Below are 12,951 nucleotides of genomic sequence, written 5' to 3'. Positions count from 1 at the left end.
CNNCAAAATTCCAACTCAATTCTTCAACGAATTAGAAAGGGCAATTTGCAAATTCATCTGGAATAACAAAAAACCTAGGATAGCAAAAATTCTTCTCAATGATAAAAGAACCTCTGGTGGAATCACCATGCCTGACCTAAAGCTGTACTACAGAGCAATTGTGATTAAAAACTGCATGGTACTGCTATAGCGACAGACAGGTAGACCAATGGAATAGAACTGAAGACCCAGAAATGAACCCACAAACCTATGGTCACTTGATCTCTGACAAGGGAGCTAAAACCATCCAGTGGAAAAAAGACAGCATTTTCAACAAATGGTGCTGGCACAACTGACGGTTATCATGTAGAAGAATGCGAATTGATCCATTCTTATCTCCTTGTACGAAGGTCAAGTCTAAGTGGATCAAGGAACTNCACATAAAACCAGAGACACTGAAACTTACAGGGGAGAAAGTGGGGAAAAGCCTCAAAGATGTGGGCATGGGGAAAAATTCCTGAATAGAACAGCAATGGTTTGTGCTCTAAGATGGAGAATCGACAAATGGGACCTCATAAAATTGCAAAGCTTCTGTAAGGCAAAAGACACTGTCAATAAGACAAAAAGGCCACCAACAGATTGGGAAAGGATCTTTCTTTACCTATCCTAAATCAGATAGGGGACTAATATCCAATATATAAAAAGAACTCAAGAAGGTGGACTCCAGAAAATCAAATAACCCCATTAAAAATGGGGCTCAGAGCTAAACAAAGAATTCTCACCTGAGGAATACCGAATGGCTGAGAAGCACCTGAAAAAATGTTCAACATCCTTAGTCATCAGGGAAATGCAAATCAAAACAACCCTGAGATTCCACCTCACACCAGTCAGAATGGCTAAGATCAAAAATTCAGGTGACAGCAGATGCTGGCGAGGATGTGGAGAAAGAGGAACACTCCTCCATTGTTGGTGGGAGTGCAAGCTTGTACAACCACTCTGGAAGTCAGTCTGGTGGTTCCTCAGAAAATTGGACATAATACTACCGGAGGATCCAGCAATACCTCTCCTGGCCATATATCCAGAAGATGTTCCAACTGGTAATAAGGACACATGCTCTACTATATTCATAGCAGCCTTATTTATAATAGCCAGAAGCTGGAAAGAACCCAGATGTCCCTCAACAGAGAAATGGATACAGAAAATGTGGTACATTTACACAATGGAGTACTACTCAACTATTAAAAACAATGAATTTATGAAATTCCTAGGCAAATGGATGGACCTGGAGGGTATCATCCTGAGTGAGGTAACCCAATCACAAAAGAACTCACATGATATGTATTCACTGATAAGTGGATATTAGCCCAGATACTTAGAATACCCAAGATATAAGATACAATTTGCAAAACACATGAAACTCAAGAAGAACGAAGACCAACGTGTGGACACTTCACCCCTTCTTAGAATTGGGAGGGGTTACAGAGACAAAGTTTGGAGCTGAGATGAAAGGATGGACCATCTAGAGACTGCTGCACCCGGGGATCCATCCCATAATCAGCCTCCAAACACAGACACCATTGCATATACCAACAAGATTTTGCTGAAAGGACCCTGATATAGCTGTCTCTTGTGAGGCTATGCTGGTGCCTGGCAAACACAGAAGTGGATGCTNACAGTCAGCTANTGGATGGAACACAGGGCCCCCAATGGAGGAGCTAGAGAAAGTACCCAAGGAGCTAAAGGGGTCTGCAACCCTATAGGAGGAACAACAATATGAACTAACCAGTACCACCGGAGCTCGTGTCTCTAGCTGCATATGTAGCAGAAGATGGCTTAGTCGGCCATCATTGGTAAGAGAGGTCCCTTGGTCTTGCAAACTCTATATGCAAGGGGAACACCAGGGCTAAGAAGCAGGAGTGGGTGGGTAGGGGAGCAGGGTGGGGGGAGGGTATAGGGAACTTTTGGGATAGCATTTGAAATGTATATAAAGAAAATAATAAAAAAAAAAAACAAAAAAACTTGCAACTAGAAAACTAGAAGTAGGAAATAAATCCTAACTGTAAAAGCACAGCAGGGTTCCCTGGGTAGAGTGCTCACCATGTAGTACATGTTTGCTGTGTGTGATTCCTTCTTCCCTCTTGCTATAATCCTGAGTAGACTTGCATGTTCTTAGCTCTTAGTCTACCAAAACCATACACCTGCAAAGTGACAGAACCTGATTTTGAACGGAGGTCTGTCAAACTGCAATGCACAGGCTTTTTCAAGTTCTTCTCTAGAAATATCTGATCTCCTTTTCTTTAAATGACAGAGTCAAAGACACTAGAATAGGAATGATGATAAAGCCATTTTTTCTTCTGTACTGTATAAGTCTAGATTCCTAGTCATGATATGGAAGCTGCTAGAAGCCTCCCAGTGCAATGCAGGGCCACCACTTGGTTTAAATATCCAGTGAGTCATGTCCAGCACATCCACAGCAGCCTCTAACTTACCATCTTCTGACCCTGTGATGATGATGGGCAGCTCAGGATGGAAGCTTGCACAGGACACATTCTGGGCATGCCCCTCCAGGGTCTGCACACACGTTTTGTTCTGAAATAAAGACACAGAAAGCCACTATGTTCCACTGTTGGAAAGCTTATGTTAGAAGCAAAGGGGGAGGGGGGAAAGAAAACCTTAGAGGCATGAAGCATGGCAATGTGGATAATAACTAGGCTTATGACTGTTCCATGTGGTGAAATGTGTACCATGGTTACATCACAACATGCATTGTTGTGCCTGTTTCACTCAGCTACAGAAATCTGGTCACAAGGACACTCAGAGATGTGTGGTTTAATATGACAGTGTAAAAACCCTTTTAAACAAAGATAAGCATGCTGGCATTTTACTTTAAAATCTTAAAATGCATTTGCATTCTTTTTAAAAAGGGGAAAATTCTAGGACCACAATTTAGGACCAAATACTGTGACCTTGATCTATGACTCTATTAAGAGTTCCATTTGAGCCTTGAGGTGCTATAGGAAGCAGTAAAAACCAAGTCTAGGATACAGCAAGGAAGGTTACAGAAACTGTACCTGATAATCCCATATTTTAACGAGCCGGTCATCTGCACCTGAAATGAGGTATGGCTTGTCACCACCACTGTAGTAATCAATGCAATTCACGCCTTTTTCATGTCCTTCCAGAGTGAAGTTTGGGGATGAAGAGCCCAGCTGCCACACCTTCAGAGAACAGTACCATTTGCCAGTCAGCATTTTCAGAGGCAGTTCCACCCACTTTTAACACAAGACATCCAACACCACAGCCCAACACACAGTGTGCTCAAGGATATCTGCCAGTCTCATGTAAATTTTCAGGAAGCAGAATCACTGCTCTCTGAAGGTGCCAATTCCTAGACGTCTCCATGGAGACTATATATAGTTCAGCTGGTGAACTGGTTATACTTTTCTCAACTTGACACAAGTACTTATCTGGGAAGAGGGGATTCAATTGAGAGAATGCTTCCATCAGAATGGCCTTTCCAACCCTTTGGAAACCATGATGGGCCACCCCTGGGCAGGTGAACCTGGGTGGTGTAAGAAAGCAGGCTGAGCAACTCATGAAGGAAAAAAGCCAATAAATGGTGTTCTTCCATAGCTCTGCTTTCACTTTGCCTCCAGGATCCTGCCTTGAGTTCCTGCCCCAACTTCCTTGGATAATGGACTACTATAAACTGTAAGATGAAATAAACCCTTTCTTTGCCAAATTGCTTTTGGTCAGTGTTTTATCACAGCAACAGAAAGCACACTAAGAAAACTGGTGTACAGATGAAGTGCATGAATCAACAATTAACACTCTGAAAACCCTCTACAGGAAGTACTGATCTGATGGGAGATTTAGTGATTAGTGACATGTATTAAATGAAAGAACACTTGCCAGGGAGAGAGGACCAAGACTATGTTCCCAACATCTGGGAAGTTGAGAAAATTGAGACAGTGAGGCCAGTGTAGGATACACAGTGAATTCTAGGCCACCTTAGCACACACTGTAGATCCTCACTCAAACAACACAGAAACTTAATCTAGTGAAGAAGTTCAAACTGATCTCAGTTTCCTACCTATGTCAAAAGCAAGGACAGTTCAACAAAAGATAACAAAATCAGGTTAAAAACTTGAAGATCTTTAAAGACAAAATAGCTTCTCTGAGTTAAATTAGTACAGCCAATGCACTGTGCTACTCTCCCACAACATCCTGGGGCTGTGCAAGGGAAGACACAGCTCCTACCCCAAATGTCCAGTATATCATGGGGATAAATGATTTCAAATTACTTGAATTATGACTCAATGTGAAGATTGTTAATAGAAACAAAATCTAAAGCGAGTGACACACACTCTGTCTAAAGCCATTAAGCACTAGACTGGAGTTTCCCAGAAGGACTATCTGTGCTAACCCTTAGAGAGCTATGTAGATGCTCAGAGAAAAATAAATCCAAATCAGAGAATGAAAAGACGTGCAGTCAGTGGGAAGAGCTGATGAAGGCGATGCTCAGGGCATTTCTAGGGGACAGCAAGTAGGTCAAAGTTATACTGGTGTCTGTACCATTAGCCCAGGCTCGCCCTGACCATCCTCTACTTCACTCTTAGACATCTGTAGTTTATTCTCCAAGAGGAAAATAACAAGACAGACTCTGAAGAAAGGCAGTCCACGGGAAGGAAAACAGAGGCAGAACAGGGAGATGGTAGCATAAAGAACTTACATGTAAAACAGACCACTAATAAGGATTCAAGAATGACTAAAGGACAGACACACACACACACACAAAGTGACCTAGATATCTGGCAGTGCTTCTTACGGCAGATCCTAGAGTGGAAACCATTGTTATACCATGTTGCTCCTGCCTGGCACAGGAGCACAGGAGCACAGGAGTAGCTTTCTGGCCAGTCATAGTAAAGCACCAACAGTGGACACCTACCTTGATGGTCCTGTCGAGAGATGCACTGGCAAACTGATTGTTATCTTTGGGGTTTATCACAATCTGCATAACGTAGTGCGTGTGTCCTTCAAACACTTGTGAACAAGACCATTTTTTATCCCAGTCCCAGAGCTTAATAAGCATGTCATCTATACCAAAAGAAAGCCAAGTCAGTCGTGGTCTGTTTTCATCTCTGTAGTAAGACAGGCTTGGTGTCCTTTAAGGCAACAAATGTAGCACAGTTCACACATCCCATCATCCACTCCGTAGACCCAACACTGGGAAAGACTTCCAAGGCCTCATTTGCCCTCAGAGCATTCCTAACTACAGAACAGTGCGGACAAAGTGCATATGGACAGCTACTAAAGACATACAAAAAAAAAAAAAAAAATGGGGAAACTTTTTAAATTTAATTTAAAAAGAAGAACCGTAGTTACCATCTAAGTCTGGCTGAAAATGCTGACTGTGGAAAGAGGCAGCATTTGCCTGATGAAATTAACTGCTTTTACAAAAGTTCTCACTTGTTAAATTTTAAAATATTTCAAAGACTACTACCAACTCAGGGATACCCAGGTAATCGCCTTCCTGCAGGTGACTGCTTTACATTAATACCAGGAGCTAGCTAGCTAGCTAGCTAGTCTGAATTTGCAGAGAAACCAATGGGGCCTATGTCAATCTGCCAACAGCTTGCTCATCAGCATACTAATGAACTTTCTGCTCCCCAGACGTTGATGCATCTAGACCTTCGAATTTTCTGGCAGGAATCGCAGCAATTGCAACATAATCCTATTAAAATACTAAAATACACAGGTGGGCAGCGTCAACAGCACAGTAATGGATTCAAATTGTTTAAAAGATGCTTGGAGGAGAGTCCACTTGTAACAGCAGTTTTAAGTACAACATGCCTCATGGGAACAAATCATCACTCAGTGCACAGGACTGAAGCAAGTCGTCTCTTACCACTGCTTGTGAGAATGAACGGCTGGGTTGGATGAACAGCAATACAACGAATGTAATCTGAGTGTGCTTCAAACATATGCACCCTCTCCAGGGTGTTATAATTGAACACTCTGATCTGCATATCGTCCTAGGAATAGAGATTTTAAAACATCACTATTATGAGGTAAACTATATAAATCACTAAACTGTATTATAGGCTCAAGGTACAACCTCTGCCCTTTAGAACACTATGTTTAATTAACTAAATGAATCAGGCATTACAACTCTGCAACTGGTATCTATAACCACTGACCAATCAGAAGGTAGGGTCTGATACTCAAGAGTTACTTACTGCTCCTGTCACCACCCAGTTCTTCCTTGCAACAAACTTTGCAGCTCGAACAGGAAGATCACATACTTCAAACGTCTTCACCAGTGTCTTGAAATATTAACAAGAATAAACACATTAAGTTACAAGGAAGTAACTGAAAATTCTTATTCTGCTGTGATTAAAACATCAAACTGTGTTTTTCACTAAAAATGTTAAACAAGTGTATGACAGCTCAGCATTAAAGTTGGGAGCGGGGAGGACCAATCAAGTTTTCTTCAATAGATCTGAAAATCAGAAACTTAGAAGAGAAAGCAGATGGTCATAGGATGGACGGACGGATGGACGGACGGACGGGCGGCACTCCAGACCCTCCGTCCTGGCCTGCCTCTCCTTTCCAGCATGGCCTTTCGCCCCTGTCTGGAAACCTACCCAGGGAAGAAGCTTTACTCCCCTCCTGCACCACTGCCAAGCGCTAAGCAGACTCCATGCTCACTCTTCCCACTGCGCTGCGCTCTCCAAGGGCAGGACTCACCAACACTGCACAGCCCACACCTACAACAGTTTGTGATCCAGCTGCTGTGCACTTCACTCCACTATCTATTGAGTAAATTATCTCTTAGCTTACTTTATTTTTTTAAAAAATTGAGCCCATAAACCAGGCATAGTGGCTGACATATGCCTTTAATTCTAGCACCTAGAGGCAGACAGATCGATGTCAGTTCAAAGCCAGTCTGCTCTACATAGTGAGTTTTAGATAGCTAGGGCTATATAGTGAGACTATCTCAAAAGTAAATAAATAAATAAAAATAAAAAAAAAATGGAACCCATAGAAATGACTCGAACATTTATTTTATAATCTTAGCAACACATTTCCAGAAAAAAATGCTGAGAGTTTGTGTTTGGTTGTTGTAGTAAGCATAAACACTAAGAGGTTTAGATGTTCCTTGGATGCTCAGAGTGGATCATCTACATGGATTCAAGGTGGGAATTCAGGAGACCTAGGAAAACCAGAGATGAACACTTTGCTGTCCCATTTTAAATATCTGTTCTTTTAAATTCTGAAAATTAAGCTATCATTTTTTTTTGAGGGGTGGGGGGAGGAGGTTCGAGACAGGGTTTCTCTGTATAGCCCTGGCTGTCCTGAAACTCACTTTGTAGACCAGGCTGGCCTCGAACTCAGAAATCTGCCTGTCTCTGCCTCCTGTGTGCTGGAATTAAAGGTGTGCGCTACCATGCCCGGCTAAGCTATCATTTTTAATGTCTCTTTTTGTACCAAGAAAGCAATAATGTAGTACCTCAGGAATTGAACAAAATTGTACTGGCTCATTAACCAAGGTACACTGGAAAACCAACAGACTAGCTTACAAGACTGTTGAGACCACCTGGCGTTCCAGGTTAAGACAAAGCTGAGTGCCACACAGATACACAGCTGCTACCAGGCGACTGAGGCATGAACAGAGCAAGCTGAGCATGCAGTCTCTAAGACAGCAGAAAAATGTACACAATCTTTTGAGTTATCCACAAATCCGAGGGTATGTGGAGCAGTAAGAGAGGCGGCTGCAGAACCTCCATGACTGAGTACCACATGAGATGCCTGGCGGGACAAATGGCAAGAAAAGTCAACTCACGCTCCATGGACTAAACAAAAGAGCAGAAAAGCTGCATTCTCGGACCACAGAAGTGCTACATCTAAGTTAAGAAAGCAACAGCTAACACCAAGATGGTTCTTTGAGAGTGAGAAACAACTGCCTAACATTTATTCTACGTTCTTTCTTCATGCAAAGGTCACAACAGTTACCATCCATTCAGAGTAGTAAATCAAGGGGCTCAGTGTGGCTAAGACTTGCCAGTAAATTAGCTTTAAATAATAAAACACTGTTGATGTTTTACAACATTGACCTGCTATCTCCAGGAGAGTCCAAAACTTCCTTATCTGAAATGTACAAACATCTGGATTTACCCAATGCAGAACAGTGCAGAGTGTGAACAGGGTGAGAGTGCTCTTACCACTCTCAATACACATGAATGGCAGCTAAACTCTTTGCCACTGGTGACAGAGGAGGGAAACAAGCAGAACAGAAGCTGATGCTAATATGACCTACATCAATGTTGCTGTATTTAATATATAATATGCCCAGAACTTCTTCCACAGGCAACACCCACACAAACCTAGTCCTGAAAATAAAACACTCCATCCTACTTTGAGCAGCAGCACAGATACAGCTGCTTGGCCTCTGGTGGCTCTTTCATTATTAGTGCTGGTATTTGATAGCTTTTATTGCTAAGGAAGTCCTTTCAAAACTCTTACCTGAGTTTCATGATTCCAAACACACACACTGCCATTGTAAAGACTAGCCAACATCCATGGTTCTGTGGGATGCAAATCCACACTCTTAACTCGGTCAGACCTAGCAGTCAGCTTTCTCTTGATATCAAGTCGAAGAGGCTAAGGGGAAAAGACAATTGATGACAAATTGAATTCTTAAGTCAAATAAAATATGCTTGAAACAGTGTATTAAGAGGTTTATAAAAATTGTTTTAATTTTGCTAAATTGTGAATAGTTTCAATTCTACAGCACCTTTGTTAATCACATTAAAACTTAAAAAATGGGGTATTTTTAAGTGTGTATTTACAGAGGTGGTTTTCCAATTTTACTTATCCTGACCTCTTTCTTTACACTCTTAAAATTTATGAGGGTTTCAAATGATAATGTTTTATATTTATGTCAATTTTTTTCAATTTCTTTTTTTAGAGGACTGTTATATCTGGCTTTGTCTCCAGTATGTTGTAGTATACGGTTTTGGTTGAGGCGTAACAAAAGCAACCACCATCTGGCCTCAAACACATAACACATACAGTTAGGAAGCGGAATATATAAGCCATTTTTGGACGTTCTGCTTTGATGCTGCCTGAGAATCAGAGGCTCCTTAAAGAGCACTTGTATTGTGGGATGTGAAGCCTAGAAGTAGCTGTTTACGCTTGGCTAAATTAAAATCCACTAGTCTATCCTACACTTTGCAGATTCTTAGCTCCTGCTTGGTTTTTATAACAGAATACATTGATCATTTGGGGCAGGATGGTTCGTTGAGTTACAAGATCCACATAGATAACAAATTTTATTACCCTTAGTCAAAAGTCACATTTATTAATACCACTTCCTACTTTAACTGACAAGTCTTTGAATATCAGAAATACATGAAATTCAGTTTCAAAAATTCAAATTTACACTTGAAGGCTAGAATTCTATCATCAGTAACAAACATGGTCAGGGACCAGCTAACGTCTTTCAGTTATCAGGCTATGTCTGCTAAATACATCTGAATAAGTAGTTCTGAGCCATCATTTCAAGTAAAGCTTGCATGAAACTTTATCTATATTAAAGTGCCTTTTCCACCAGCCACATGTTACAAGTATTTTCCACATCCTCATTTGTAATACTAATACAGAATCTTTAGAAGCTGCCTCCTGAGGCATTGAGATTGACAGCATGAATAACATTCTACTGTTTCACCCATGGCACTCTCACTGAAAACCTTGCTTCTTACACGTAAGTGTCTGACAATCAGAATGTGTTATCAGGTCGGATGTGGTGGTGTACTCCTGTAATCTCAGCACTCTGGCCTCTGAAAAGGAGGACTGTGAGTTCAAAGTCAGCCTGAGCTACAAGGCAAGTGTGTCTCAACAAGAAGGTATCACCAGCACATTCTGGCATTAGTGCACCAGCATGGTCACCTTTCACCAGTGCAAATATAAACCTAGCGGGGAGGGCAACACATCTCACTGTTGGTAAAACTTCTCATCTGTGACTTCCTCAAACAGTAGGAGATCGCCAAGCAACTTCAGCAGACACTTCTGAAGCCCCCAGTTTATAGATAGGTAAATAAATTTAAAACATCAACTGAATCACAATTTCATGTCCATGCATTAGTGTTGTAGCAGAAAATGTTGTGAAGATATGTCATTCATGAAGCTGTAGTAACCCTAGACCATAACATTAAATGAGCTCTTTAAAAATAATCAGATGGGGAGGGCATTTAAACTGTAGGCAAGTAATGTCTGATCAATAAGGGTTTACTCCTGTTCATAAAGGCCTTTTGAATTTACAGATACATACTGAAAAACAGAACAATTTTAAACAAAATTAAGCCATAAGATAGTAATAGTTTAAAACTGTCCCTCTTCAGTCCGACCACAGCTATGAACAGTTCTGAACCACAGAACAGAAAATGATCAGAGCAAGCGACTGTGTTCTGTGTCTCCCAGGGAAGCCATTCCAGAAGAAAAGTTAATTCATTCCACAATGAAGTCCTGGAGCACTCTCTCTTCTTCCACTCTTTCTTGTAGGCTTGTTTAAAATGCACTTCCCCTTCCATAAGCCTAGCGCACAACCTGGACCTTACTGCCAGGATGAGTTACTGTGCCGGTGCCTCTGTGCTGTTCCCTAACAGTCATGAATTCAACAGCAAGTGAAGGTTGCTTCTCAGCACAAACCTGAGGACCCGGCAGAGGTAATGCCCTGAAACAGACACCTAACAAGGCTCCCAGTCACCTCTCTCTGCGTGTCTGTCGACAGATGTACTTCTAACTGTTCTTCACTGTTTGCCTCTTCACTTCCAAAACAAGCTTCAGGCCCGTGTTCTAACCAGTCAGTTCTCGTGAGAACACCTCCACTGTCATGCAGCCCTGCCCATCTCTAACATACTCAAGCCGCCATCTTTAAATCACAAGCTAATCTCAGGGGAGCGTTTTCGTTTTCTATGATTTCTAAATTTTTGCCCCACTAATTACTGTCACAAATTTTAACTTCTCCCTCTCATCTTTGAGTCAACAACAAGCAGGAAGTATGTTATGCCAGGAGTCATTGTGGGATCTTCAACATAACATAAGCCCCCACATCCAAGTAAGTATGTGTATGTGTGTGTGTAAAATAGGATTGTTAGGATTTTTAAATTGACTTTTCAAAATGGCTAGGAAATCTCTGAACTACCTAGTATATACCTGCACATACTCCAAAGTAAAGACACCCATTTTAAAATGTGCATTACTGCAGGCAAGCGCTCCTGTAGCCATACTTACCATCTCAGTCATGAGTGTTTTAAAGATATCATACCAGGTCTTAGATGATTAAACTACTCACTCTGCATCCTCAACTCCAGACTTAGTTTAAGTCACTGCCACCATTACACCCTTTCTGATTGGCCTAGCCGGAGGATTCTTCCCCATCCACGTACACAGCTCTTCTTGCTTGTGGAGTGGTTTATTTCTGAAGGGCAGGCTCAGTGCTTATCCGGTTCCTTCTCTCCACACCATATGTATTTGGGAATAGGGGAGGAACAGGTAGTATAGCTGAGGTCCACAGTCTTGCTAGAAGCCTCAGCTGCAGCGCGCACGTCGGACACATGGTAGTAAGTTTAATTAACACCCAAGGTTTGACTTGTATAACAGGGATAATAATAATATCTCTCTTAGCATTCCGAGAATTAAAATCAGAGTTCAGTTAGAGCAGAGCAAGGCTTATAGTAACCACCATAAACATTACTCATAATTATCTACAGGCTGCGGTGACAATCAGCTGGTAAATGTTTAGCAAGATGCAGGACAGTGAAATACTATGGTGAGTGAGCAAATAAATAAAGTCATGTTTTGTACTTTTTACTCGAGACTTAAAATACAGCCATCTTTTAGTATCTCTGCACATGGTTCCAGTATCCTCCACCAAATCAAAACCCTCACGTTCAGTTATTTAAGTGCTTATAATTTACCCATTACTCCTGGTCACCTCTAGATTAGTTAGAACACCGATACAGTGGTCAAAGTTGTAAAGAGTCGTTGTATACTATCACAAGAAAAAAAAAATGACAGCACATGTTCACACAATAGTTTTCCTCAAATGTCTTCCACCAAAAGCTGGTTCAATGTGTGGGCATGGAACTCACAAACATTGAAGAAGGAAAGCAAGATTTCACTATTAAAAATATGTCTCAAAATTAAGTTAGGCAGATCTCAGGGCCTTTCCCAAAAATGTCATCCTCTGTGTGCACAGAAGGCCCAATCAACATCAGCTAGAAAACGACGAGCTGGGCTGCCATAGCATTTGAAATTTCACCTCTGGCTCCATATACATTTAACTTTGTTTAGATTGGGTTTTCCTCTGCTTAAGTTTGCAATGTGGTGTCTGCACACTGCCAAACACCTCACCAACCTGGATGCTGGATTAGCAACCACCACCCTCAATGACAGAACGAAGTGACTTTGTCAAAGTTGCCTTTGGCATCCGAGTCCTGCCTCTAGCATTTACTTGCACTACCGGACCCGGTGCAGACTGCAAGGGCACTGACAGGCGCCCTGACCGCCCTGAGAGTCGGGGGCCGCTCCTTTGCGGGTACCCAGTTACACTACCGTGTCACCACGGCAGCCTCCCGGTCTGGCCTTCTTCCTCCCAGGACGCCAACGGGACAAGGGGACCCCGCCAGGCCGCAGCAGCAGCAGCAGCAGCGCAGACCGCTTCTAGCTATGGCTCCTAGCCCGGAAGCCCCGGGAACCCGCCGCAACCGGTGGGCTCCGCTCTCTGTCCCCTGAGGCCCGACTTACCATGGCTCCGACTGTCCGAGCGAGCCCCTGCCCGTCACAGGCTCCAGGCGACACACTCAGGAACCCACCGACCCGTGGACCGGTCAACCCACTGACGTGGAACTTCCGGGAAGCGACTCTCGCGGTACTCGGAGCCAGGCTTTGCGCCTGCGCACATCCTCC

At 42.4% G+C, this 12,951-nt stretch overlaps 1 protein-coding gene across 1 annotated transcript in view; it reads right to left on the bottom strand.

Moving 5' to 3' along the window:
- Copb2 (coatomer protein complex subunit beta 2) overlaps positions 1-12,901 on the bottom strand; it is a 25,019-nt gene extending 12,118 nt beyond the window's left edge. Inside the window, exons 1-7 of the mRNA XM_021171364.2 lie at positions 12,790-12,901; positions 8,506-8,643; positions 6,219-6,305; positions 5,888-6,014; positions 4,928-5,076; positions 3,051-3,197; positions 2,469-2,568 (exon numbers count right to left, since the gene is read on the bottom strand). Coding sequence (XP_021027023.1) covers positions 2,469-2,568; positions 3,051-3,197; positions 4,928-5,076; positions 5,888-6,014; positions 6,219-6,305; positions 8,506-8,643; positions 12,790-12,792 — 751 coding nt within the window. The 5' untranslated portion in view covers positions 12,793-12,901. The remainder of the gene's footprint in view (positions 1-2,468; positions 2,569-3,050; positions 3,198-4,927; positions 5,077-5,887; positions 6,015-6,218; positions 6,306-8,505; positions 8,644-12,789) is intronic.
- Between the last annotated feature and the right edge of the window lie 50 nt (positions 12,902-12,951).

The sequence above is a fragment of the Mus caroli genome, chromosome 9 (genome assembly GCF_900094665.2).
Source record: "Mus caroli chromosome 9, CAROLI_EIJ_v1.1, whole genome shotgun sequence".
Taxonomy (NCBI): Eukaryota; Metazoa; Chordata; class Mammalia; order Rodentia; family Muridae; genus Mus; species Mus caroli.
This window is presented reverse-complemented; position numbering and strand designations above follow the sequence as displayed.